This window comes from Anomaloglossus baeobatrachus, chromosome 3, assembly GCF_048569485.1.
Source record: "Anomaloglossus baeobatrachus isolate aAnoBae1 chromosome 3, aAnoBae1.hap1, whole genome shotgun sequence".
NCBI classification, from domain to species: Eukaryota; Metazoa; Chordata; class Amphibia; order Anura; family Aromobatidae; genus Anomaloglossus; species Anomaloglossus baeobatrachus.
The window spans coordinates 101,748,415-101,771,489 of NC_134355.1; the positions used below are offsets into that span (position 1 = coordinate 101,748,415).

At 49.3% G+C, this 23,075-nt stretch overlaps 1 protein-coding gene across 3 annotated transcripts in view; it reads left to right on the forward strand.

The window, feature by feature from the left end:
• USP34 (ubiquitin specific peptidase 34) overlaps nt 1–23,075 on the forward strand; it is a 386,361-nt gene that overhangs the window by 270,202 nt on the left and 93,084 nt on the right. For all 3 annotated transcript variants that reach the window (XM_075339351.1, XM_075339349.1, XM_075339350.1), the window contains 4 exons: nt 12,139–12,234; nt 12,447–12,511; nt 12,595–12,670; nt 14,336–14,383. In XM_075339351.1, coding sequence (XP_075195466.1) covers nt 12,139–12,234; nt 12,447–12,511; nt 12,595–12,670; nt 14,336–14,383 — 285 coding nt within the window. The remainder of the gene's footprint in view (nt 1–12,138; nt 12,235–12,446; nt 12,512–12,594; nt 12,671–14,335; nt 14,384–23,075) is intronic.

The following is a 23,075-nucleotide window of genomic DNA, read 5'->3' on the forward strand; positions in this document are numbered from 1 at the left end:
GGAAATGCAGCGATCTGTCCTCTATCTATCTATCCCTCTATCTATTCTTCTGTCTATCTACTATCTCAGAATTAAATGACTCTTTTTTTTTTCAATGTGCTTTATTGCATTGAATGCAATAAAGCATATCCCAACCCGCACGCGGCAATACCGCGAATAATACCGCGGTAAAACCGCGGCAAACCGCATGCGCATTCGTTTTTTTACCGCGGGTGCGGTAATCTTTGAGAGCATGCGGAATTTTCTCAAGAAAATTCCATTTCCCAGTGCGCACATAGCCTTAGGGAGGTTTCTTTGTATCGTTTTTCTCAAAAGGTGGCCTTTCTAGTTGCCATAACTTCTCTCAGGAGAGTCTCTGATTTGGCTGCGCTCTCCTCGGAGTCACCTTTTTTGTTTTTTCACCAAGACAAGGTAGTTCTCCGTCCGACCCCGGACTTTCTTCCTAAGGTGGTCTCTCCCTTCCACCTTAACCAGGATATTTCCTTGCCTTCCTTCTGTCCGGCCCCTGTTCATCGCTTTGAGAAAGCGCTGCATACTCTAGATCTGGTGCGTGCTCTCCGGATTTATGTGTCTCGCACTGCTGCGCTTAGGCGGTGCACCTCTCTTTTTGTGCTAACCACAGGGCGGCGCAAGGGTCTCTCTGCTTCTAAGCCGACCTTGGCCCGTTGGATTAGATCGACCATTTCGGACGCCTACCAGAGTACTCAGGTGCCTCCCCCGCCGGGGATCAAAGCACACTCGACCAGAGCTGTCGGTGCCTCTTGGGCTTTTAGGCACCAGGCTACGGCTCAACAAGTCTGTCAGGCTGCCACTTGGACTAGCCTGCATACCTTTTCGAAGCACTACCAAGTGCATGCTCCTGCTTCGGCAGATGCGAGCTTGGGCAGACGCATCTTTCAGGCGGCTGTCGCCCACTTGTGAAGTTAGGCTCCGCCTACTTCTTAGTTTTTTCTGTTTATTCCCACCCAGGGACAGCTTTGGTCCCAGCATGGTCTGGGTCTCCCAAAGGAACGATAAAGAAAAAGAGAATTTTGTTACTTACCGTAAATTATTTTTCTTATAGTTCCGTATTGGGAGACCCAGCTCCCTCCCTGTTGCCTGTTGGCAATTTTCTTGTTCCGTGTGTTATCACCGGCTGTTGTCGTGGACAGAGTCTCCGGTTGTTCCGGTTCTTACTCGGTTCTACTTGTGGGTGGCTATTCTCCTTCAGCTTTTGCACTAAACTGGCTAGGACTGGCTACCAGGGGGTATATAAGCTCAGAGGGAGGAGCTACACTTTTAAGTGTAGTACTTTGTGTGTCCTCCGGAGGCAGAAGCTAAACACCCATGGTCTGGGTCTCCCAATACGGAACTATAAGAAAAAGAATTTACGGTAAGTAACAAAATTCTCTTTTTTGCAATTTTTCCGCACTTGGAATTTTTTTGCCGTTTTCCAGTACACTATATGGTAAAACTTATGGTTTCATTTAAAAGTACAACTTGTCCCGCAAAAAACAAGCCCTCATATGGCAAGATTGACTGAAAAATAAAGTTATGGCTCTCTGAAGAAAGAGAGGAAAAAAACAAAATGCCCGGTGGCTGAAGGGTTAAATATGAATCTGTCACTTGAAAATGCTGCTTATTGGACGTGACAAAGCAACTTTTATTAGCCCAAACACCTCTTAAATATTGTAATATTTAGCTAATCGATCATCAGTAATTTTGCAAGGCTGCCGCTTGGCCATCGGGATCAGAGTTCTGACACTGCCCACCAGTTGTTGGCCTGTTTTTTTTTTTTTTTGTTTTTTTTTTAATCAGATCTTTTTTTATTAAACACTGGTACAAGGGTACAAAACAGAGAAATGATCATTGCATAACATAAATGTACATTTATCATAGTAGGTTGAACGTCATTGTATTATGCAGAGCTATACTATTACTCCTCATACACATTTATGATAGTATTTTCATTTTCAATAAACTAACCAATTGAGCTACTTAACTTCTTTAAAATAACAAAGAGTCATTAAGGGTAAAAGCTGTTTTCTTCAGCGCTCTATTGGGAGACCCAGACGATTGGGGTATAGCTACTGCCCTCCGGAGGCCACACAAAGCACTACACTAAAAAGTGCAAGGCCCCTCCCCTTCTGGCTATACCCCCCCGTGGTATCACGGGTTCTCCAGTTTTCAAGCTTTGTGCGAAGGAGGTCAGACATCCACGCATAGCTCCACAGATTTTAGTCAGCAGTAGCTGCTGACTATTTCGGATGGAAGAAAAGAGGGCCCATATAGGGCCCCCAGCATGCTCCCTTCTCACCCGTGGATGGTGTTGTAAGGTTGAGGTACCTATTGCTGGTACAGGGGCTGGAGCCCCACATGCTGTTTTCCTTCCACATCCCCTTGTAGGGCTCTGTGGAAGTGGGATCCTGCCGGCCTCTAAGCTCTGACGCCGGGCTCCATCCACAGACCCATAGAACCTGATGGATTCGGAGCATGAGTACAATCAGGGACATGGCCCTGCATCATACAGGTACTCTGTGTCCCCGGCAGGCACAGACACACTCCGGGCTGGCTGGGTGTTGTAGTGCGCCGGGGACCGTAACGTGGGAGTTAGTGTCCCTACAGTTTACTGGGGGACTTTGTAGTGTGGGAACGCAGCGCCGACCCCCACTGGACCGGGCGGCGCTGCTGTGACTTGTAGTGCGCCGGGGACACGCCGACCGCGCTTTTACGGCGGCGGCGTTTATAAATCCAGTCCCCGGCTTTTGCGGCCTAGCTCCGCTTCGTTCCCGCCCCCACCCTGTCAATCAGGGTAGGGGAGAGACGCTGTTTCACCGCAGCGACGAGGGCTGGAGCCTGATTTACATGCTCCAGCCCTCTCACTAGGCACAGAGGGAAGCAGGCTTCCCGCTCTTAGCCAGGAACGCCCAGGGCCCGCCCCCCCTCCTCTCTCAGGACGCCGGCAGCCATTACATGCAGTCTGGCTGGAGGAAGGACGCAAGGCTCTGGGAGACCTGGACTAGGGGGCTTTTGGATACCACACACCCGCTCTTAAGCGGGCGGTAAGCGGCATTTTAGCTGGCCCCTCTAGTGCCTCAGTGTGTATTGGTGTACTGTGTCACCAGATATATATATTTAGTTATTTCTTGCACTGTGAGGTCGCTTCCTGGCTGGATACCCCAGATCGCTCTGAGGAGGCAGCAACATGTCATCCACAAAACGCAAGGCTGCCAAGGCTAGGGCTGTGTTCACTGCGTGTGCTGCATGTGGGGCTGCTCTACCAGCAGGCTCCAAAGACCCCCATTGTGTGCAATGCTCAGATCCGGTGCTGCTTCGCCAGCCGGAGTCCGGAGGGGTAGTGACCCAGGCTGAGACGCTTGTAAGTCCTGCCCCGGTGTCAGGGACAGACTTTGCAGTTTTTGCTGATGGAATGTCTGTGACTATGGCAAAAATCCTTGAAACTTTGCAATCCATGACTGGGGCTCAGTCTATGGACACGGCGAGGTCTCTGTCCTCTAATCCCCCTCAGTTGGAATTAGTCCAGACTGCAAGGGGGTCCCCGGCTTCCCAGGCTGAGTATTATGACTCAGATGATAGCCCCAGCCACCCTAAGCGAGCTCGCTGGGAAAGACCCTCAACGTCATCACACTGCTCAGGGTCTCAGCGCAATCAGTCGCCCTGTGATGCGTCTGAAGAGAGTGATCAGGAGTCTTATCCTGGAACCCCTCTCAATCTGGATACCCCGGATGGGGACGCCATGGTAAACGATCTTATCTCAGCCATCAATAGGCTGTTGGATATTTCTCCCCCAGCCCCTTCTGCAGAGGAGGCAGCTGCAGAGCAGGAGAAGTTTCGTTTCCTCTATCCCAAGCGTAAATTGAGTGCTTTCTTGGATCACTCTGACTTCAGAGAATCAATCCAGAAACACGACGCTCATCCAGAAAGGCGTTTCTCTAAACGTTCTAAGGATACACGTTTTCCTTTCCCCCCTGATGTGGTCAAGCGCTGGACCCAGTGTCCAAAAGTAGACCCCCCGATTTCCAAACTTGCAGCTAGATCCATAGTTGCAGTGGAGGATGGCGCTTCACTTAAGGATGCCAATGACAGACAGATGGACCTTTGGTTAAAATCTGTCTATGAAGCTATCGGCGCGTCGTTTGCTCCAGCATTCGCAGCCGTATGGGCACTCCAAGCTATTTCAGCTGGTTTAGCAAAAGTGGATGCTATCATACATCCAGCGGCGCCGCAAGTGGCGTCCCTTACCTCGCAGATGTCTGCGTTTGCGTCTTACGCTATCAATGCGGTCCTAGAATCTACCAGCCGCACCTCAATGGCGTCCGCCAATTCGGTAGTTTTGCGCAGAGCCTTGTGGTTAAAGGACTGGAAAGCAGATGCTGGTTCCAAAAAATGTTTAACCAGCTTGCCTTTATCTAGAGATAGACTGTTTGGCGAGCCATTGGCTGACATCATTAAACAGTCCAAGGGTAAAGACTCTTCCTTACCCCAGCCCAGATCAAACAAACCTCAGCAGAAAAAATGGCAGCAGAGGTTTCAGTCCTTTCGAGGTTCGGGCAAGACACAATTCTCCTCGTCCAAAGGGACTCAGAGGACGCAAAGAGTCTCAGATTCCTGGCGGGCTCACGCACGCCCCAAGAAAGCAAATGGTGGAACCGCTTCCAAAGCGGCTACCTCATGACTTCCAGCCCCCCCCCTCCGCATCTCCGGTTGGGGGCAGGCTCTCCCGCTTTTCCGACATTTGGATGTCACAGGTCAAAGACCGGTGGGTGACAAACATTTTGTCTCGCGGGTACAGAATCGAGTTCAGTTCTCGTCCTCCAGCTCGGTTCTTCAGAACCTCCCCACATCCAGACCGAGCAGATGCCCTGCTGCAGGCGGTGGACTCCCTAAGAGCGGAAGGAGTAGTGGTTCCTGTACCGCCTCAGGAACAAGGGCGAGGGTTTTACTCCAATCTCTTTGTGGTTCCAAAAAAGGACGGCTCGTTCCGTCCTGTTCTGGATCTAAAGCTGCTCAACAAACATGTGCACGCCAGACGGTTCCGGATGGAAACCCTCCGCTCTGTCGTTGCCTCAATGTCTCAAGGAGACTTCCTTGCCTCAATAGACATCAAAGATGCTTATCTCCACGTGCCAATTGCTACAGAACATCAACGTTTTCTACGTTTTGTGATAGGAAACGACCATCTTCAGTTCGTAGCTCTGCCATTCGGTCTGGCGACAGCCCCCCGGGTCTTCACCAAGGTCATGGCGGCGGTGGTAGCAGTCTTGCACTCTCAGGGACACTCGGTGATCCCTTACCTGGACGATCTACTTGTCAAGGCACCCTCTCAAGAGGCATGCCAACTCAGTCTACATGCTACGCTGGAGACTCTACAGACGTTCGGATGGATCATCAACTTTCCAAAGTCGAATCTGTCACCGTCACAGTCGCTAACGTATCTTGGCATGGAGTTTCATACTCGAGCAGCGAGAGTGAAGCTTCCGCTGAGCAAGCAGCGGTCCCTACAGACAGGGGTGCAATCCCTCCTTCAAGGCCAGTCGCACCCCTTACGGCGCCTCATGCACTTCCTCGGGAAGATGGTGGCAGCCATGGAAGCAGTTCCCTTTGCGCAGTTTCATCTGCGTCCACTTCAATGGGACATTCTCCGCCAATGGGACGGGAAGTCAACGTCCCTGGACAGGACAGTCTCTCTTTCCCAGACGGCCAAGGACTCTCTACAATGGTGGCTCCTTCCCACCTCATTGTCTCAGGGAAGATCCTTCCTGCCCCCATCCTGGGCAGTGGTCACGACAGATGCGAGTCTGTCAGGGTGGGGAGCAGTGTTTCTCCACCACAGGGCCCAGGGGACGTGGACTCCGCAGGAGTCCACCCTTCAGATCAATGTTCTGGAAATCAGGGCAGTGTATCTTGCCCTACTGGCCTTCCAACAGTGGCTGGAAGGGAAGCAGATCCGAATCCAGTCGGACAACTCCACAGCGGTGGCATACATCAACCACCAAGGAGGGACGCGCAGTCGGCAAGCATTCCAAGAAGTCCGGCGCATTCTAATGTGGGTGGAGGACACAGCCTCCACCATATCCGCGGTTCACATCCCAGGCGTAGAAAATTGGGAAGCAGACTTCCTCAGTCGCCAGGGCATGGACGCAGGGGAGTGGTCCCTTCACCCGGACGTGTTTCAGGAAATCTGTCGCCGATGGGGAGTGCCGGACGTCGACCTAATGGCGTCCCGGCACAACAACAAGGTCCCGGCATTCATGGCGAGGTCGCGCGATCAAAGAGCTCTGGCGGCAGACGCATTAGTTCAAGATTGGTCGCAGTTCCGGCTCCCATACGTCTTCCCACCTCTGGCACTCTTGCCCAGAGTGTTACGCAAGATCAGATCCGATTGCAGCCGCGTCATACTCGTCGCCCCAGACTGGCCGAGGAGGTCGTGGTATCCGGATCTGTGGCATCTCACGGTCGGTCGACCGTGGTCACTGCCAGACCGACCAGACTTACTGTCCCAAGGGCCGTTTTTCCATCAGAATTCTGCGGCCCTGAACCTGACTGTGTGGCCATTGAGTCCTGGATCCTAGCGTCCGCAGGATTATCTCAAGGAGTCGTAGCCACAATGAGACAAGCTAGGAAGTCAACGTCTGCTAAGATCTACCACAGAACGTGGAAGATTTTCTTATCCTGGTGCTCTGCACAGAGAGTATCCCCTTGGCCATTTGCATTGCCCAAATTTCTTTCCTTCCTGCAATCGGGGTTGGAAAAGGGCTTGTCGCTCAGCTCCCTTAAAGGGCAAGTCTCGGCACTATCCGTGTTTTTTCAGAAGCGTCTAGCACGTCTTCCTAAGGTGCGCACGTTCCTGCAGGGGGTCTGTCATATTGTGCCCCCGTACAGGCGGCCGTTAGATCCATGGGATCTGAACAGGGTACTAGTTGCTCTCCAGAAGCCGCCTTTCGAGCCTCTGAAGGAAGTTTCCTTTTCTCGCCTGTCACAGAAAGTGGCGTTTCTTGTTGCGATCACATCGCTTCGGCGAGTGTCGGAGCTGGCAGCTCTGTCATCCAAGGCTCCCTTCCTGGTGTTCCACCAGGACAAGGTAGTGCTGCGCCCCATTCCGGAGTTTCTCCCTAAGGTCGTATCCTCGTTTCATCTTAATCAGGATATATCCTTGCCTTCCTTTTGTCCTCATCCGGTTCACCGGTATGAAAAGGACTTACGTTTGCTAGATCTGGTGAGAGCACTCAGAATCTACATTTCCCGCACGGCGCCCATGCGCCGTTCCGATGCACTTTTTGTCCTTGTCGCTGGTCCGCGCAAGGGGTTGCAGGCTTCTAAAGCCACCCTGGCTCGATGGATCAAAGAACCAATTCTAGAGGCCTACCGTTCTGCGGGGCTTCCGGTTCCTTCAGGGCTAAAAGCCCACTCAACCAGAGCCGTGGGTGCGTCCTGGGCATTACGACACCAGGCTTCGGCTCAACAAGTGTGTCAGGCAGCTACCTGGTCGAGTCTGCACACTTTCACCAAGCATTATCAGGTGCATACCTATGCTTCGGCGGATGCCAGCTTAGGTAGAAGAGTCCTGCAGGCGGCAGTGACACCCCCGTAGGGGAGGGCTGTTTTGCAGCTCTAACATGAGGTATCTCTTTACCCACCCAGGGACAGCTTTTGGACGTCCCAATCGTCTGGGTCTCCCAATAGAGCGCTGAAGAAGAAGGGAATTTTGTTACTTACCGTAAATTCCTTTTCTTCTAGCTCTTATTGGGAGACCCAGCACCCGCCCTGTTGTCCTTCGGGATTTTTTTGTTGTTTGCGGGTACACATGTTGTTCATGTTGAACGGTTTTTCAGTTCTCCGACGTTATTCGGAGTTAATTTGTTTAAACCAGTTATTGGCTTCCTCCTTCTTGCTTTGGCACTAAAACTGGAGAACCCGTGATACCACGGGGGGGTATAGCCAGAAGGGGAGGGGCCTTGCACTTTTTAGTGTAGTGCTTTGTGTGGCCTCCGGAGGGCAGTAGCTATACCCCAATCGTCTGGGTCTCCCAATAAGAGCTAGAAGAAAAGGAATTTACGGTAAGTAACAAAATTCCCTTCTTTCCTACTATGTTTGTCCCGCTCAACACTCATTCTCCGACCATGTCACTCCATAACATTTTCCGCTCGTTGGTCGGGTTTTAAAGAATTGATTATATGCTGTAATGGCCTTTCTATGGCTCCGCCATGCTCTGATTTGGCCTTGCAAGTAACTTTTTGTATTTATTTCAAGAGTAATAAAATACAAAGTCTTGTCTGTACTATTTAAGGGCTCAGGACCCGGAGTAAGGCTGCTGCCTCTAGGTGGAGATCAATAAGTATTTAGTGTTTGCTTAGTGTTTAGTGTTTGCTTCTCCCAGCAGTTCCATCTCTCCTTCAGGCACGCTCTTCTTTTCTCTTTTCCGCTCTATGAAACAGGGAAGGGACATAATGTTCTAGTGCTAGTAACTAATGTAAATATCGGGTAACCAAGGAAAGGGCTTCTTGGTTACCCGATGTTTACCGTGGTTACAGCTTACCGCAGGCTGCCAGACGCCGGCTCCCTGCTCGCTTCAGTTCGTCACTGTCACACACAGTGATCTGTGCTTCACAGCGGGAGAGCAACGTCCAACAAATGAAGCAGGACATTCACCAACGACCGGCGACCTCGCAGCAGGGGCCAGGTCGTTGCTGGATGTCTCACACAGCGACAGCGACGGGGCGTTGCTGCTACGTCACAGAAAATGGTGACTTAGCAGCGACGTCGTTGTCGTCGCCGCTATGTGTGACACCACCTTTACTCTCCTGATTGAAAGACGGGCGCTGAAGAAACTTACCCTGCTGGCAAAGAGAGAGAAGATGAAGTAAGGAAAGAGATTAGGTGCCATGTGAATCCTTCCTCTTCACTTTGCCACAATTTCCTCCATGTTCTTCCTTTCAATGGTATCTTTTAGCCTTCAGAGGTTTTCACTCTTCCACTCCAGAAAGCCTATCTCCATTTTGGGCATATCAGGGGCCAAGGTCTTCGTTCATATCTTAAACTCTTTTTGTTGTTTGCCTCCTGGACATCCTACTTTTGATATTCTGCAGCAATTTTACTTTTGCCTCTCCAGCCACCATCTTTCGCTCATGGCCGGGCTGGGTCGTATCTCTACATAAAGCTCATGTATTGGAAAGTTAGGTTTAGTTCGGCTGATTTGATACTTTCCCTTCAATATTCTTCGTTTTTGTTGCTTAGCCTTTTTGCATCAGGGAGTGCAAAATACATGGACACTTCCAAGACAAATGTATTCCATAGTGCTGAGCTTGGGGTCTTTCAGACTGATAAGACCAGTCTGCTGTTTAGACAAAGGTTTCAACAATATATGAAGGATGCCATTATGTTTCCGGGCTACATGTGGCCCCAAACAAAAACAGATTGTTCAGCCCACAGTTGTCTTTCGACTTTTCCATTCACAAGGGCACTCGCACAGCAAAGTGCTCCTGTGTTTTCTAATATGGAGAAAATGCCAGACTTTCTGATGATGGCCTATAATCTGGGGGAGATGTATCCTGGACCTTCATTCACATAAAATAGTCTACTGCTCCTACCAAAGTCTACGTGTTCAAGCCCACTCATACCAAGCCTGTATTTATGGTCTCACTTTCTACATGCCCTGAGGTTTTCTTTTTTTCTTTCCCCACTGGAGATTTGTTCCTATGCTTACTCCCAAGAGAGTGAAATACTTTTCCAAGAGACAAATCTCCAATCGTTATTCCATATTTTGCAGCAGCTTGTCTCATCCTTTCAAGACCAGTCCAATTTCAATCTGGCTATGTTAGCCAATTTTGTCACTAATGGATTCCCCCATAGAAGTGACTTAATATGTCCACTTTGAGTTGAATAGGCAAATAGGACAGAGTGAAAGTCCTGCAAATTCAGACAGTTCAAGTAATCAACTCCTCGCTTCCAATCAATGTTCTACAACTGCATGCAATCACTTTCTTCTTGAGCCATTGGCCACATCTCTTGACAGGTCACTCTGCTAAAGTCCAGGTGGGATGGCTGAATCACATAGGTAGGACCTAAAGCCCAGTGGCCATGTTGGCATGAGCCTAATTCCTGCAGTGGGCTGAGACTTTGGTCTCATGGCCTCCAGAATCGACCACATGTTGCCAAGGTTAATGCCTATTTCAAATTCCCAAAAACCTAGTGGTAGAAGTTCTGATCATCTCCTGTAACCAGGTCATGTTTTTGTACAACTTCTCTCCACTTCCTCTTTTCTCATGGATATTCTAGAATGTCAAACCAGAGCGGGCACAAGTAAGAATACAGCTCCAGATGGGTCTGGTATGCCGATTTATTTAACCTCCTAGCTCACGTCGCCAAACACCACCACCTTTGTCAAGATCTCCACTGTCAGGGTTTTTTTTTTCTTTCACCTAATTTAGCTATGCTTTATTTAAAGGGAACCTGTCATCAGAAATTTGGCTTTCAACCTAAATGTTTCCCCCTCTGCAGCTCCTGGGCTGCATTCTAGTAAGGTTTCTATACTTTTTGTGCCCCCTTTTAAACCAAAATAAATACTTTTATAAAACTGTACCTTTCGGTTTGAAAATCTTGTAAATTCTCCATGGGGGGGCGGGCCGTGTGGCATCCGTTGCTGTATCTTACGCCGTCCCCCATGCTCCAAATCATCCCTCAGGACGCCGCCCACTGTGCACGCCGGGACACCTGGTGATGTGGTCGCAGGCACGAGAGTATGGGCGGCGCTGTGATTGCATCACAAGTGCCCGCCCATACTCTCGTGGGCGCGCTCTCCCCTCTGTACGTCGCTCAGATCCTCCGCTTCTCCTGTAGTGGGCTGCTCCGCTCCTCCCATCTATTTCCTGCTGCAGGGTACGATGGGAAGGAGGTGACGTCGGGCCGGCGCAGAACGCTGGACGCAGTGGGGAAAGGGCGGGCACGAGAGTATGGGTGGGCACTTGCGATGCAATCACAGCGCCGCCCATACTCTTGTACCTGCAACCACGTCACCAGGTGTCCCGGCGTGCACGGGACCTTGGGCGCAGTGGGCGGCGTTCTGAGGGATGATTTGGAGCGTGGGGGACGGTGTAAGATACAGCAACGGACGCCAGACGGCCCGCCGCCATGGATAATTTACAAGATTGTGAAACCGAAAGGTACAGTTTTATATTTATTTTGGTTTAAAAGGGGGCACAAAAAGTATAGAAACCTTACTAGAATGCAGCCCACGAGCTGCAGAGGGGGAAATATTTAGGTTGAAAGCCAAATTTCTGATGACAGGTTCCCTTTAATACTGGCTGTTGAAGCCTCGATACCAGGGCAAGGAGCTTCTCTGAACTTATCACGTCCATGCTTAAAGTAACAGACCATCCGTATGCACGTTCTTATAAAGAAGACAATCGCAGCACCATGCAATCTCAGTTTGTTCTTTGAAGTCCAGCAGTCACCATCTTTGTCACTTATACCTGCTTTCTTTTTCTTTGTGGTTGTCATTACCTCCATCAGGCGAGTGTTTGTATTAACAGCTTTATCCTCTTTCTTTTTTTCACCAGAATATGGTGTTTTTCTGACAGTTAACTTATTTTTGCCAGTGGTGGTGTTGACATTCCACCTCAACTTGGATGTGGTCTACCTACCTCAAAACTTCCTTTTTTTCTTCAGCAGTCAAACCTTCCTTATTGATATTCCATATGGCCCCAGGCCAGACCTATTGGTTTCAAAATCCACTATTGCCTCTTAGGTTTCAATTAGCAGAATCTAACACACAATGGTAAAGGTGCCACCCTTCAATATGCCTGCCCATTCCACCATGATGATAGGTGTGTCATGGGACCCTCACCAGAAAGACAAATTTGAGAAAATACATATTTTCGGATACAGCTCTAGCACACCGTTCTGCAGAGGGGGGTTCACTAAATTTGGCCACTTTCTATATTGTTGTCCGGGCCGTAGGGAGTGCCTGGAGCAATGATGTATGTATTCTGGTAAGGGCCAAGTATCCCTATTCTCTCACTGATGAAACCACAGTAAAAAAAAAAAGATAAAAATGCCCAGCACTAGAAACAGTGCTAATAGTAACGCAAATGTTTTGTTTTTCAATCAATACATAAATATATTATTTTTAACCCTTTCTAGACTCACAGTGCATATATGCTTTTCTATAAACGTGTGGAACCAGAAGAGGAAATTAGCAAAGAAGTCAAGTTTGATGTGTCATCAGAACTTCTAGAGGTTTGTACTCCAATTATAGCAATGTTTAATATTGGTCCCAGACAGATATTGGCTATTGCCTAAATGAGAACAAATCCAGTGTTTTAATAACTTTTACCCACCTGATGGTTTTATTCATAACTGCCAAAGATGACCGCTCCCTGTGTCATTTGCTAGTGGTTAATATTGTGAGTATGTTACTATAGCAAGTCATGAAAATATCTCTCTTGCAGTGGATTTGGCATGACAACATGCAGTTTCTTCAAGACAAGAATATTTTTGAGCACACATATTTTGGGTAAGCATCCTAAAGAAGGCATGACTTTTTCGGTTCTTTACTGCATGCAAGGAACTTGACCTTTTTCATTTTATGTTCTTTAGGTTCATGTGGCAGCTTTGTAGCAGTATACCGAGCACCCTACCGGACCCCAAAGCAGTATCACTAATGACTGCCAAGGTAATGGCTATTGCCTGCACAAGCAGTGTACATACAGCCTGCACAAGCAGTATACATACATACATGTCTTTGTTCTAATAAATCAGAGATTATTAAAAAAAAAAAAATTGCCAAAAAGTTTCCACCGACGGGTATGTAATTTTGTAATCAGACTAGTTGTAGGCAAGTTGTTCAGGACATACCCAACAGATTTAGGCTTTCTAGCCCATTTCTAAAAGTACGGATTCCTTTTTCCAGGAAATATATAGTAGATAATTTACACAGCGCCTGTGTAAATGTGAGCGGTAGTATGCAGGGTCATGGGATCAGTTTTGGGAACGGACACGTTTCCCAGTAATGAAGGATTAAAGTTTCAGGCCCTGGCACAGTCAGCAGTGTTCCCATATTATTAGATATAGATTCTCATATATGCATCTTTTGGGTACATTTTTCTATTTTAAATGCATGTATATCTGATAGCAAAAAAACACACATTTTTGTTATTAAAATTTGTGTCATTTAGTTTCTACAGTCTTTAAATAACTCCAAACATAGTGGTGCAGTATGAGTTGACAGGCAAATCAGTCCGTTAGCTGGGCTCATGACAGTCTGCATCCATTATTATTCTTGTTGTGAATGATTTTCTTTTTTGAGTTATAATCTTATAAAAATTGAACATTGATTTGTTCATAAATCGGCTTAGATGCTGGCTCAAGAGAAGAGAGAAGCATTAACAACTGTTCCATTGGACTAGCTTGCTGATGGATTCATAGTTAACCTATTCTGTAATCTGCTGTGTACTGAGATGCAAAGGGTAGTGGAAGTCAAATGGTAAATTTGCAAAGAAATCCCTATTAAGAAAAAATATTTCTAGTTCTAATTACAGGCAGTTACTGTATTTTTGCGGTTTATAAGACACACCGGATTATAAGACGCACCCCAAATTTAGAGAGAAAAAAAAATGGGGTCAGTCTTATAATCCGGGGGGGCTTAGCACTGAGTGGGCAATGGTGGAGCAGGGTCACAGGAGGCAGGGGCAGTGGTGGAGTATGACGATGCTGCGGGTCGGTACCGCGGGTGTCCCACATGCTCGCTGCGGACACTGAGGCAGGAGGAGCATCCAGAAACTGTCAGCAGTGCGGGCTTCAAAGAAACGTAACCCAGAGTCAGTGCGCAGATTGAGCTATCGGCTCAATGAGAAGCTGAGATCTCGTCTGCACATGCGCCACCTCCAGGTGCAGTTTTACTTAAGTTCGCTGCTGGGAGTTCAATGGGCCAGAGACGGCGCATGCGCAGAGGAGATCTTGAGCCTAACGTTCCAACTATGCACGCATCGTCTCCGAGCGCCATTATTTGACGCCCGCACCGCCGACGTTTTCAGGATGGCCTCTACCCCAATCGCCAGCACAGCGACCCTCAACATTGCCCCTCCTCCTGCGACCCCTCTCCACCACCTCCTGGTAAGATATATTCGCATTATAAGACTCACCCATCATTTTCCTCCCAAATTTGTGGCAGGAAAAGTGCATCTTATAATCAGAAAAATACGGCAAGTAAAAAAAAGGTTCCCAAAGTACTGTATCCATATTCCTTTAACTAATGGTTTGTGGCTAGAAAGATACAGGATCTGAGATTTTCATTCTGCAGAAGGCAGATCTGGAAATAATTTATATTTTTCTCTTTCAGCTCAGTACATCGTTTGTTTTGGAGACCTTTATTCATTCAAAAGAGAAGGTATTTTTCCTGCCTATTTTATGTTTGTTCATATTATAAAAGCCACATGCTGAATGCATGTTTTCTCTTGGAGGGGAAAGCTACCTGTATTTTATGCTTGTTGAATAAGGGACCATTTCAAAATATGCAGTGGATATAAAACGTCTTCACTCTCTTGCAAAAATGACTGGTTCATGTAAATAAGTCATATCAAGAAATTATTTCAGAACGTTTACCTCAAGGCCACCCATCATGTGTACAATTCACATGAAAAATAAACTGAAATATTTTTTGATGGATAAAGGAAAATGAAGAACTAAAATAATGTGGTTGCATAAATATGCACACCCTTAAACTAAAACTGTTGAAGTACTCTTTTTAAATTTGACAGCTTTCAGTCTTTTTGCATTGGAGTCTTAACAGCCTGACACATCTAGAACTGGAGGTCTTTGTCCACTATTCCTTGCAGTAGTAGCGCTACAAATCTTGTCAGATTGCGAAGGCATGTCCTGTGTTCAGTGCCCTCTTCAGGTCACCCATAGATTCAGGTCTGGGCTTGGCCTTCCCAATACATTAATCATCATCTGATGAAGCTATTCTATTTTTTTCTTGATTGATTTAGAGTAGTGTTGAGCGAGTAGTTAAAGGGAACCTGTCAGGTAATTTTGTGTTCTAACCTAGTAGCAGGGTGATGTGTGGCCTAGTAACCCCTTCCTACCCATCCCTGTGTTGTAATAGTGTGTAATATGCATGTATAAAAATGTTTTATTACTTATGTACCCTATGTAAATGCGCAGGGGCTGTAGCCCCATGGGCGTCTCATCGTCCTGTGGGCGTTTGCATGTGTGCCATGGTATCACGCCCCTGTGGGTGTGATACCATGGATTTACATGAGCGATGTCTCGTTGCTCCTTGAGATCCCGCACGTGCGCACTTACTATTTCCTTAGCCTTGTTTGTCATCCGGTGCTTGCTTCATGTCTTTAGATTCGCACTGCGCATGACCGGAACCACAGGAGTCGTCTTAGCATACGCAGTGCGCGTCTGAAGACAAGAAGCAAGCACACGGATAACAAGGCTATGGGAATGGTAAGTGCTCACACGCGGGATCTCAAGGAGCGACGGTACGTCGCTCATGTAAATCCATGGTATCACGCCCACAGGGGCGTCATATCACGGAAAGCATGCAACGCCCATGGGGCTAGAGCCCCTGCTCATTTAGTACGGCTTTCGGGTTACTCGCTACTTAGCGAGTATTTCCCATTCACTTACATTGCGCCCGCTACTCGTAACGAATATGCGAATAGCGGACAGTACTCGTGAACAGCATAGAGAGGACGAATAGTTAACCACTCACTTAACACTAATTTAGAGGTATGCTTAGGGTCATTGTTGTGCTGAAAGGTGAAATTCATCTTCAACTTTTTAACATAAGCCTGAAGGTTTTGCTACAAATTGACTGATTATTTTGCACTGTTCATAATTCGCTCCACCTTGATTAAAACCTCAGTTCCAGCTGCTGAAAAACAGCCTCAAAGCATAATGCTTCCTCCACCATGCTGCATTGTGAGTGTGGTGTTCTTTTGGGGAAGTAAAGTGTTGGTTTTGTGCCAAACATAGGTTTTGGAATCGTGGCTAAAAAGGTCAACGTTTTCCCCATTAGAATATAATCTTTTTTCCCCATATGCGTTTGGTAAACTTGATGTAGATTTTGACATGTCAGGTTTGTATGTTGTTTTTTTGTAACATCAAGCTTCTGTCTTGCCGTCCTATCGCACAGGCCAAAACATATGAAGAATACGGGAGATTGTCACATGCAGTACCATCAGTACTTGCAGAAATACCTGCAGCTTCTGTAATGTGATAGACCTCTTGTCTTTTCATCATTTTGTGAGGGACATCTAATATAAGTGGCTTCTTGATTACTGTTTTCATAGTGTTCCATAGTATATGAACTAATCCCTTGGAAAAAAACATTGTATTTTTCTCCTTACTGATAACTTTCAACAATGAGATCCGTCTGCTTTGTTGAAAGCTGTTTGTGGACCATGGCTTGTGTTGTAAATTGCAGCTAAGGAAATGTCTGGAAAATCCAACTAGGAACAACAAAATTTTATATAGGGTTAATCAGAATCCCTGTAAATGATGGCAGCTGTGTACTGATTACTGTGTAACATGAGTGTAACTGACATTGCCTTATTCTGAATATAACCACATCCCAATTATAAGAGGGTGTTCACACTTATGCAGCCACATTATTTTAGCTTTGTTTTTTTTTATTTTCCATTCCCAAAATTGTTTCTTTTCTCAATGGATTTTTGCAAATAATGTGATATTAAAGGTAAAATAAAAAAAGTTCTGGTATTTTTTGTTTTTACGTGACAAGACTGGTATTTCTCTGACGCCTCATTGGGGGACACAGGACCATGGGTGTTATGCTGCCTATCCATAGGAGGACACTAAGTAGATGCAAAAGCATAGCTCCTCCTCTGCAGTATACACCCCCTGGCCGGGCCAGGCAGTCTCAGTTTTAGCTTAGTGTCTGTAGGAGGCACTTCCTTTCAAGGTTTGTTATTTTTTGAGGGCGACTGTTTCCTTTTGGGACCGATCTCCCACTACCATCAACAGGCGGGAACGTGAAGTGTTGCCTACACGTACCCCCTCCCGCGACGCTGGACCCTGGGCTGGACGATGGGTTCTATAGACACCGATTTTCCAAAGCCCAGGGCAGAGGCACAATTCCTCAGCCCCTCTTTGCAGGCTCTGAGTTGAATATGGCACCGTTGTGACCGGATACAGCAAGCTGACTCTGCTATTGTCACTGCCTGGATTGAAGCAGTGTTTAAGGTGAGATACCCCCTGACTGGTTTTCCAGACAAAGGGAGAAAAGGCTGTGCAGGAAAGGCTCCCAGGGCTGAATATACAGTATTTATTATGAGAAAGTCCCTGGCTAATGCAAGGAAGAGAGCCCCAGGAATCCTGAACACAGTGTTAACTTTTGCCTAGCTTGCTGGCTGGAGGAGGGGGGAAGTCTTTCCTGTTTGCAAACTCCTGCACAGATAATTTCCTGTGGCAGGGTGGAGGAGGTGGCTAGAGAATCACAGAGCTCAGGGACTCACGCTGTCTATTATCTGCTCTGTTTATTTGATCTAGCAGAAAAGCCGGCTGATAACCACCAGTGACACACTGTGTGCTGACTAGAGGGAGGAAAACTATCAGAAGCTCCTTTCCCACCGTTTTTTACTACCCACAGCGGGGGGAGGGCACACTGACTACTTCTTCGCGCTCTTTAGCGCTAAGCCCCGCCCCCCGCGGCCGCGATAAGCCCCCCCCCTTCCAGGAAAGCATGGGAAGATCTCCAGCCATCGGCTGATTCTGGTCAGGTGCTGCTCACTGTAGCTCTGCTGAGCATTGCTCCCCCTCCTAGCATACTCCTATCAGGAACATGCAGAATTCAAAAGGCACGAAGAGGGCTAAGGCTCTCATAGTCTATTATTTGCCTGCACTGCCTGCCACATTGAGCTACCACGTAAACACACCTCTTCTCTCTGAGAGTCCTGTGCCCCTATAGCCCTCCAAGACCCCCCTGCCACCACCGCCGCGACAGTCAGCCCAGAGCCTAGGGCTCCGAGCCCACCGCAATGGGCACAGTTTCTGTCCCAATCCATGGAAAAACTATCACAGAACCTGGTGCTGGCTATGCAATGTCATCCTCCACACCCTTCTGGGTCCCTGGACGGAACGCAGCCTGAGGATACCCCTATGGAGGATCCTTCTGAGGTAATCCGGGCACATGCTTCACCGGTTGCAGGGATCAGGGAAAGAGCAGACGGCCGGGTGTCTCCAGCGGGCTCTCCCTCGGGAGCACACAGGGCAGGCTCTCCCACACGCTCCACGGCTTCTGAAGAGCTGGAGGAGGGAGAATGCTATTTATATCAAGAGGATTCCTTGGTTTCAGTCTCCCCAGATGATCAAACTGCAATAGACTCCCTTATAGCAGCAATCAACCAAACTCTGCATGTGGAGGATCCCCCAACCACTACCACTGACCATGCGATCTCCTTTAAGAGGGCAAGGAAACCCCAAAAGGTTTTCGCTGATCACCCTGAGTTTCAGGATATACTCACAAAGCAAAGGGAGAAGCCTGACAGGCGCTTCGGTAACTGAAACTCATGGAGTCCCGGTACCCTTTTGCCTCACCTGCCCCTAAGGGCTGGGCCAATCCGCCCTCGATCGACCCCCCGGTCTCCCGCCTTACCACAAAGACGCTCCTGTCTTTACCCGATGGTTCCTCCATCAAGGACCCGACAGACAGACAGGTGGAGCACCTCGCCCGCTCTGCTTTTGAGGCTGCGGGTTCCTCCCTCTCGCCCTCCTTTGCCTCTGTGTGGGTCGCAAAGGTGATCTCGGTCAGGGCAGAATCCCTTAACACTTCGCTTGAGGAATCCCAGTTCACTCATACCTTCACAGAAGTAACAGCTCAAATTGCCGCTGCGGCGGAGTACCTCATGCAGGCCTCCATGGACGCTGCTACCTGCGCAACGTCTGCCGCCTCAAATACCATAGCCATCCTTGGAGCTCTCTGGCTCCGACAATGGCGAGCGGGCTCTGCCTCCAAGAAGCCTCTCACGGGCCTCCCCTTTTTTCCAGACCGATTGTTTGGCGAACGTCTGGACAAGCTCATTTCTGACGCCACGGGAGGAAAAAGTACCTCCCTCCCCCAGCTGAAGTCCAGGACATCCTTCACCAGACGTCCACAGTCCTCGTTCCACTCCTTTCGGAACTCATTTGGTTGGTCGACACCCGTGCTGTCCACGCCACCAGCCGCGGACTACGCAGGGACCGACCTTCTCAGCTCTCCCCGAAACCTACTTCGTTATGGCAGCCTAGACCGAAACAGTCCAGGACTAGGGAGACTCGGCCACAACGTTTTCCCCCCTCATGACTCCTTCGGCGCCCCGGAAGACACACTCATTGTAGGAGGTCGACTGCGGCTCTTTCAACACATCTGGGCTGCCGCCTCAGATGACAAATGGGTGCGAGACCTTGTGTCTTCCGGTTACCGCATAGAATTTCGGACCCGACCCCCGAGTCGGTTCTAACAGCAGGAGTGATAATACCTGTCCCAGACGACGAGAAGTTCAGGGGTTTTTATTCCAACCTCTTTGTGGTCCCCAAAAAGGATGGGTCAGTTCGACCCATCCTGGACCTCAAACACCTAAGCAAACATGTGCACGTACGGAGATTCAGAATGGAGTCCCTAAGGTCCATTATTGCATCCATGGTCGAAGGGGAATTCCTCGCATCCATAGACATCAAGGACGCGTACCTGCACATACCCATTGCCCCAGATCACCAAAAGTTCCTCCGCTTTGCAATTCAGGCCTCCCACTTTCAATTCGTAGCTCTACCCTTCGGCCTTGCCACCGCACCAAGGGTCTTCACCAAAATCATGGCGGCCGCCATGAGCGTCCTTCACGCCAGGGGAGTGGTCATTATCCCTTACTTGGACGACCTCCTCATCAAGGCCCCCTCCTTCCGCGACTGCTCAACCAGCGTACAGATCACTGTGGACACCCTATCCCGCTTAGGGTGGCTAGTGAATCTGGACAAATCATCCCCGGTCCCATCACGATCCATCACCTTCCTGGGCATGTCCCTGGACACCCGTCGGGGCTTGATCCTTCTCCCTCAGGACAAGGCGATCGCTCTTCAACGAGCGGTACGCTGCCTTCTACGTCCTCCGTCTCGCTCCTTTCGATTCAGCATGAAAAGCATGAAAGTGCTCGACAGGATGCTGGCCGCTATGGAAGCAGTACCCTTTGCTCAACTGCACCTCCGCCCACTGCAGGTAGCCCTTCTAGCGGCTTGGGACAAGAGCCCCTTCTCCCTGGACAGACCTCTTCACCTGACGCCTTCAGTCAGGTACGCACTCCGCTGGTGGCTTCGGTCCTCATCCCTATCGAAGGGGAGATCCTTTCTCCCAGTGAACTGGCTGGTCCTGACCACGGACGCCAGCCTCCTAGGCTGGGGAGCAGTGTACCGGCACCACACTGCTCAAGGACGTTGGACGCCCCAGGAGTCTTCCCTACTCATAAACACCCTGGAACTCCGCGCGATCTTCCTCGCGCTCAGAGCGGTCTGCCCTCTGCTAGCGGGTCGTCAGATTTGAGTCAAATCGGACAATGCGACAGCTGTAGCCTATATCAATTGGCAGGGGGGCACCCGCAGCAAAGCGGCTTATCTCGAGGCCCACAAGATCCTCAGCTGGGCTGAATCGACGGGATCAGTGATATCACCGGTACACATACCGGGGGTAGAGAACTGGGCAGCAGACTTTCTAAGTCGCCAAGGCCTGGCCGCCGGAGAATGGTCTCTCCACCCAGATTTGTTTCTACACATCTGCACTCGCTGGGGCACACCAGACGTGGACCTAATGGCCTCAAGGTTGAATGCAAAGGTACCCGCGTTCATAGCCAGGTCATGCGACCCGCAGTCCATCGGCGCAGATGCTCTAGTCTGTTCCTGGCACCACTTCCGCCTGCCTTACATATTTCCACCTCTACCCCTTGTGAGGTAAATCCTGGGATATGAAGAGGAATTATGACTAGAAGTCATAATTGCTCTCATCACTCCCTGGCAGTGCCCCCCTCCCTCCTTGTTCCCAAATGTCCAGCATCTGTGAAGGTGTCACATCCCACTTACACCTCCAACAGCCATCTCCTCTGATATGGAGATGAGATGATGTGCGGACAATGGACACAGGATGGCTCCCTGCCGTCACCCTGTAACAAGAGTTGTATCTCATTAGCAAGGCTTGGAAGTAGCCAGACAGAACGACTCCAGTAAAAAATGGTTCATATCTCGCAAGCCATATCTCCGATAAATATGGCAACCATAAAAATGGTGTTTGCGCAGGCGGACGATGCTGGCACACCTTTTTTATGGAAGGGGGAGCTTGGGAAATACCCCAGGCGTGATATCAGCCATATGGGAACTCGTAGACAGGTCATGAGTCCCCTCGTTCTGTAGCTAAATTCATGACTGTCACAATGAGAGCATTGGCGTCCGCCTACGACGCTCCCAGGCAAAGTTATGGCCCATATTCCATGTTGTGAATTTGTCCATAACTCCAGCCAGGGGTGGAGCAGTGCTCCCTGTGAGGTCACTAAGGTAGGAGGGGACCTGGATTTGCCCAGGTTGATAACCCTGCTTCGGCCATTTTCCAAGGTTCTTCTCGCTGGGGGCACGTGTAGGAAACATCTGTGGGAGTTCCTAGAAACCTGGTCTACAGCGCCCCCCTGTGGCCAGACGCACAAGGTAACTGATTGAATTTGCATACCTGTTTGTAAACCATGCTTTATCTGTGACTGTACTCTGACATAACTGTATATTCTGTAGATTCCCTATTGTATATATTGTAGTTCTAGTGTGCTTTAGGCTGATTAAATTATAGAATTAATCTTGGGCTGTTCTGTTATCTCGATCTTGAATCCCACGTCTGTGTGTTCGGCTAATAGTTACCGTGAAGCGGTTGGTGGCAGCGAGTTGTGCCAAGGATTATTGTGGGGAGGCCAGTGAGATTCAGGGAGGTTTTATATATTCCGCCCGCGGAGGTCGGGGGAATATATACCCTACTCTCACCGGGGACCCTTCAATAATCGGCATAAGTAGTATAGCGGCCTCCTTGCTTATTGTCGGGCAATTCCATAATTGGCCTGACTATAAGAGGGGCGCTAGAGAGCGCGTCACGTGCTCTGTCTGTCGGTCGGGAGGTATAAAGGAGGGGTGACCCCCACTTGTTACCCCCCGATTGTGACGTACTGGTAGCCAGCGCGGGGGATTTCTGAGTGACCCCCCCGGTGGTTTGTGACATATTGGTGGCAGCGGTGGGATCGAGATAATAGTGTGTGTGAGTGTGAGACCCATACTCCCAGACACTAAAGACTGCCTGCAGCAGCTGTGGCTGCTGGGGTCTTCAGACTAGCTCAACACTAGAGTGTCAGAGTGCAGATACTGTAAGGTGTGTGGAGGCATCAGGTGTCAGTTCTGTGTCAGTGACCAAAAGTCTGCAAGAATGGCTGATGGCACCAGGAGCAGAGCTATGCAACTGGCCAATGCTAAAGCAGGAGCCGAAGAGAGGGAGGACGGTGCTGTGGGCAGTAATGAGGAGGTTGCCCACGAGTCCTCCAGGAGCTCGACGCCAGAAAACAGCTCCGCAGAGGACATTGCACAACCGGGCACTGCTGGACAAGAGGAGGAGCAGCTCACCCAAGGGTCCTCAACGAGCCAGATGCCAGCCCTCCGCTCTGCAATGGACAGTGAATCACCAGGCTCCGCAGCGGGCCGCAGATCACCACGTGCCATTCCACCGAGCCTGGGAGGCTCGGATAGCCTTCTTCAAATGGCTATGGCCCTTCTCCAGGCTGGAGACCAGGAGGGCTACAAGGGACTCCTGGCAGAGCACAGGGCAGAGCGGCAGGCAGCGCGTGATGCTGAGGCTGCGGAGCGGCAAGCAGTGCGTGAGGCTGCGGAGCGGCAAGCAGCGCGTGAAGAGCGAGAGCGAGAGCGACAGGCAGAGCGTGACTACCAGCTGCAGCTAGCTCAGCTCCGGCCCTCATCAGCCACACGTGACCTTCAAGACACCAAACTTCCAAAGGTCCGTGTTGAGGACTTCCCAGTGCTGGAGAAGGATGGAGACTTGGACTCTTTCT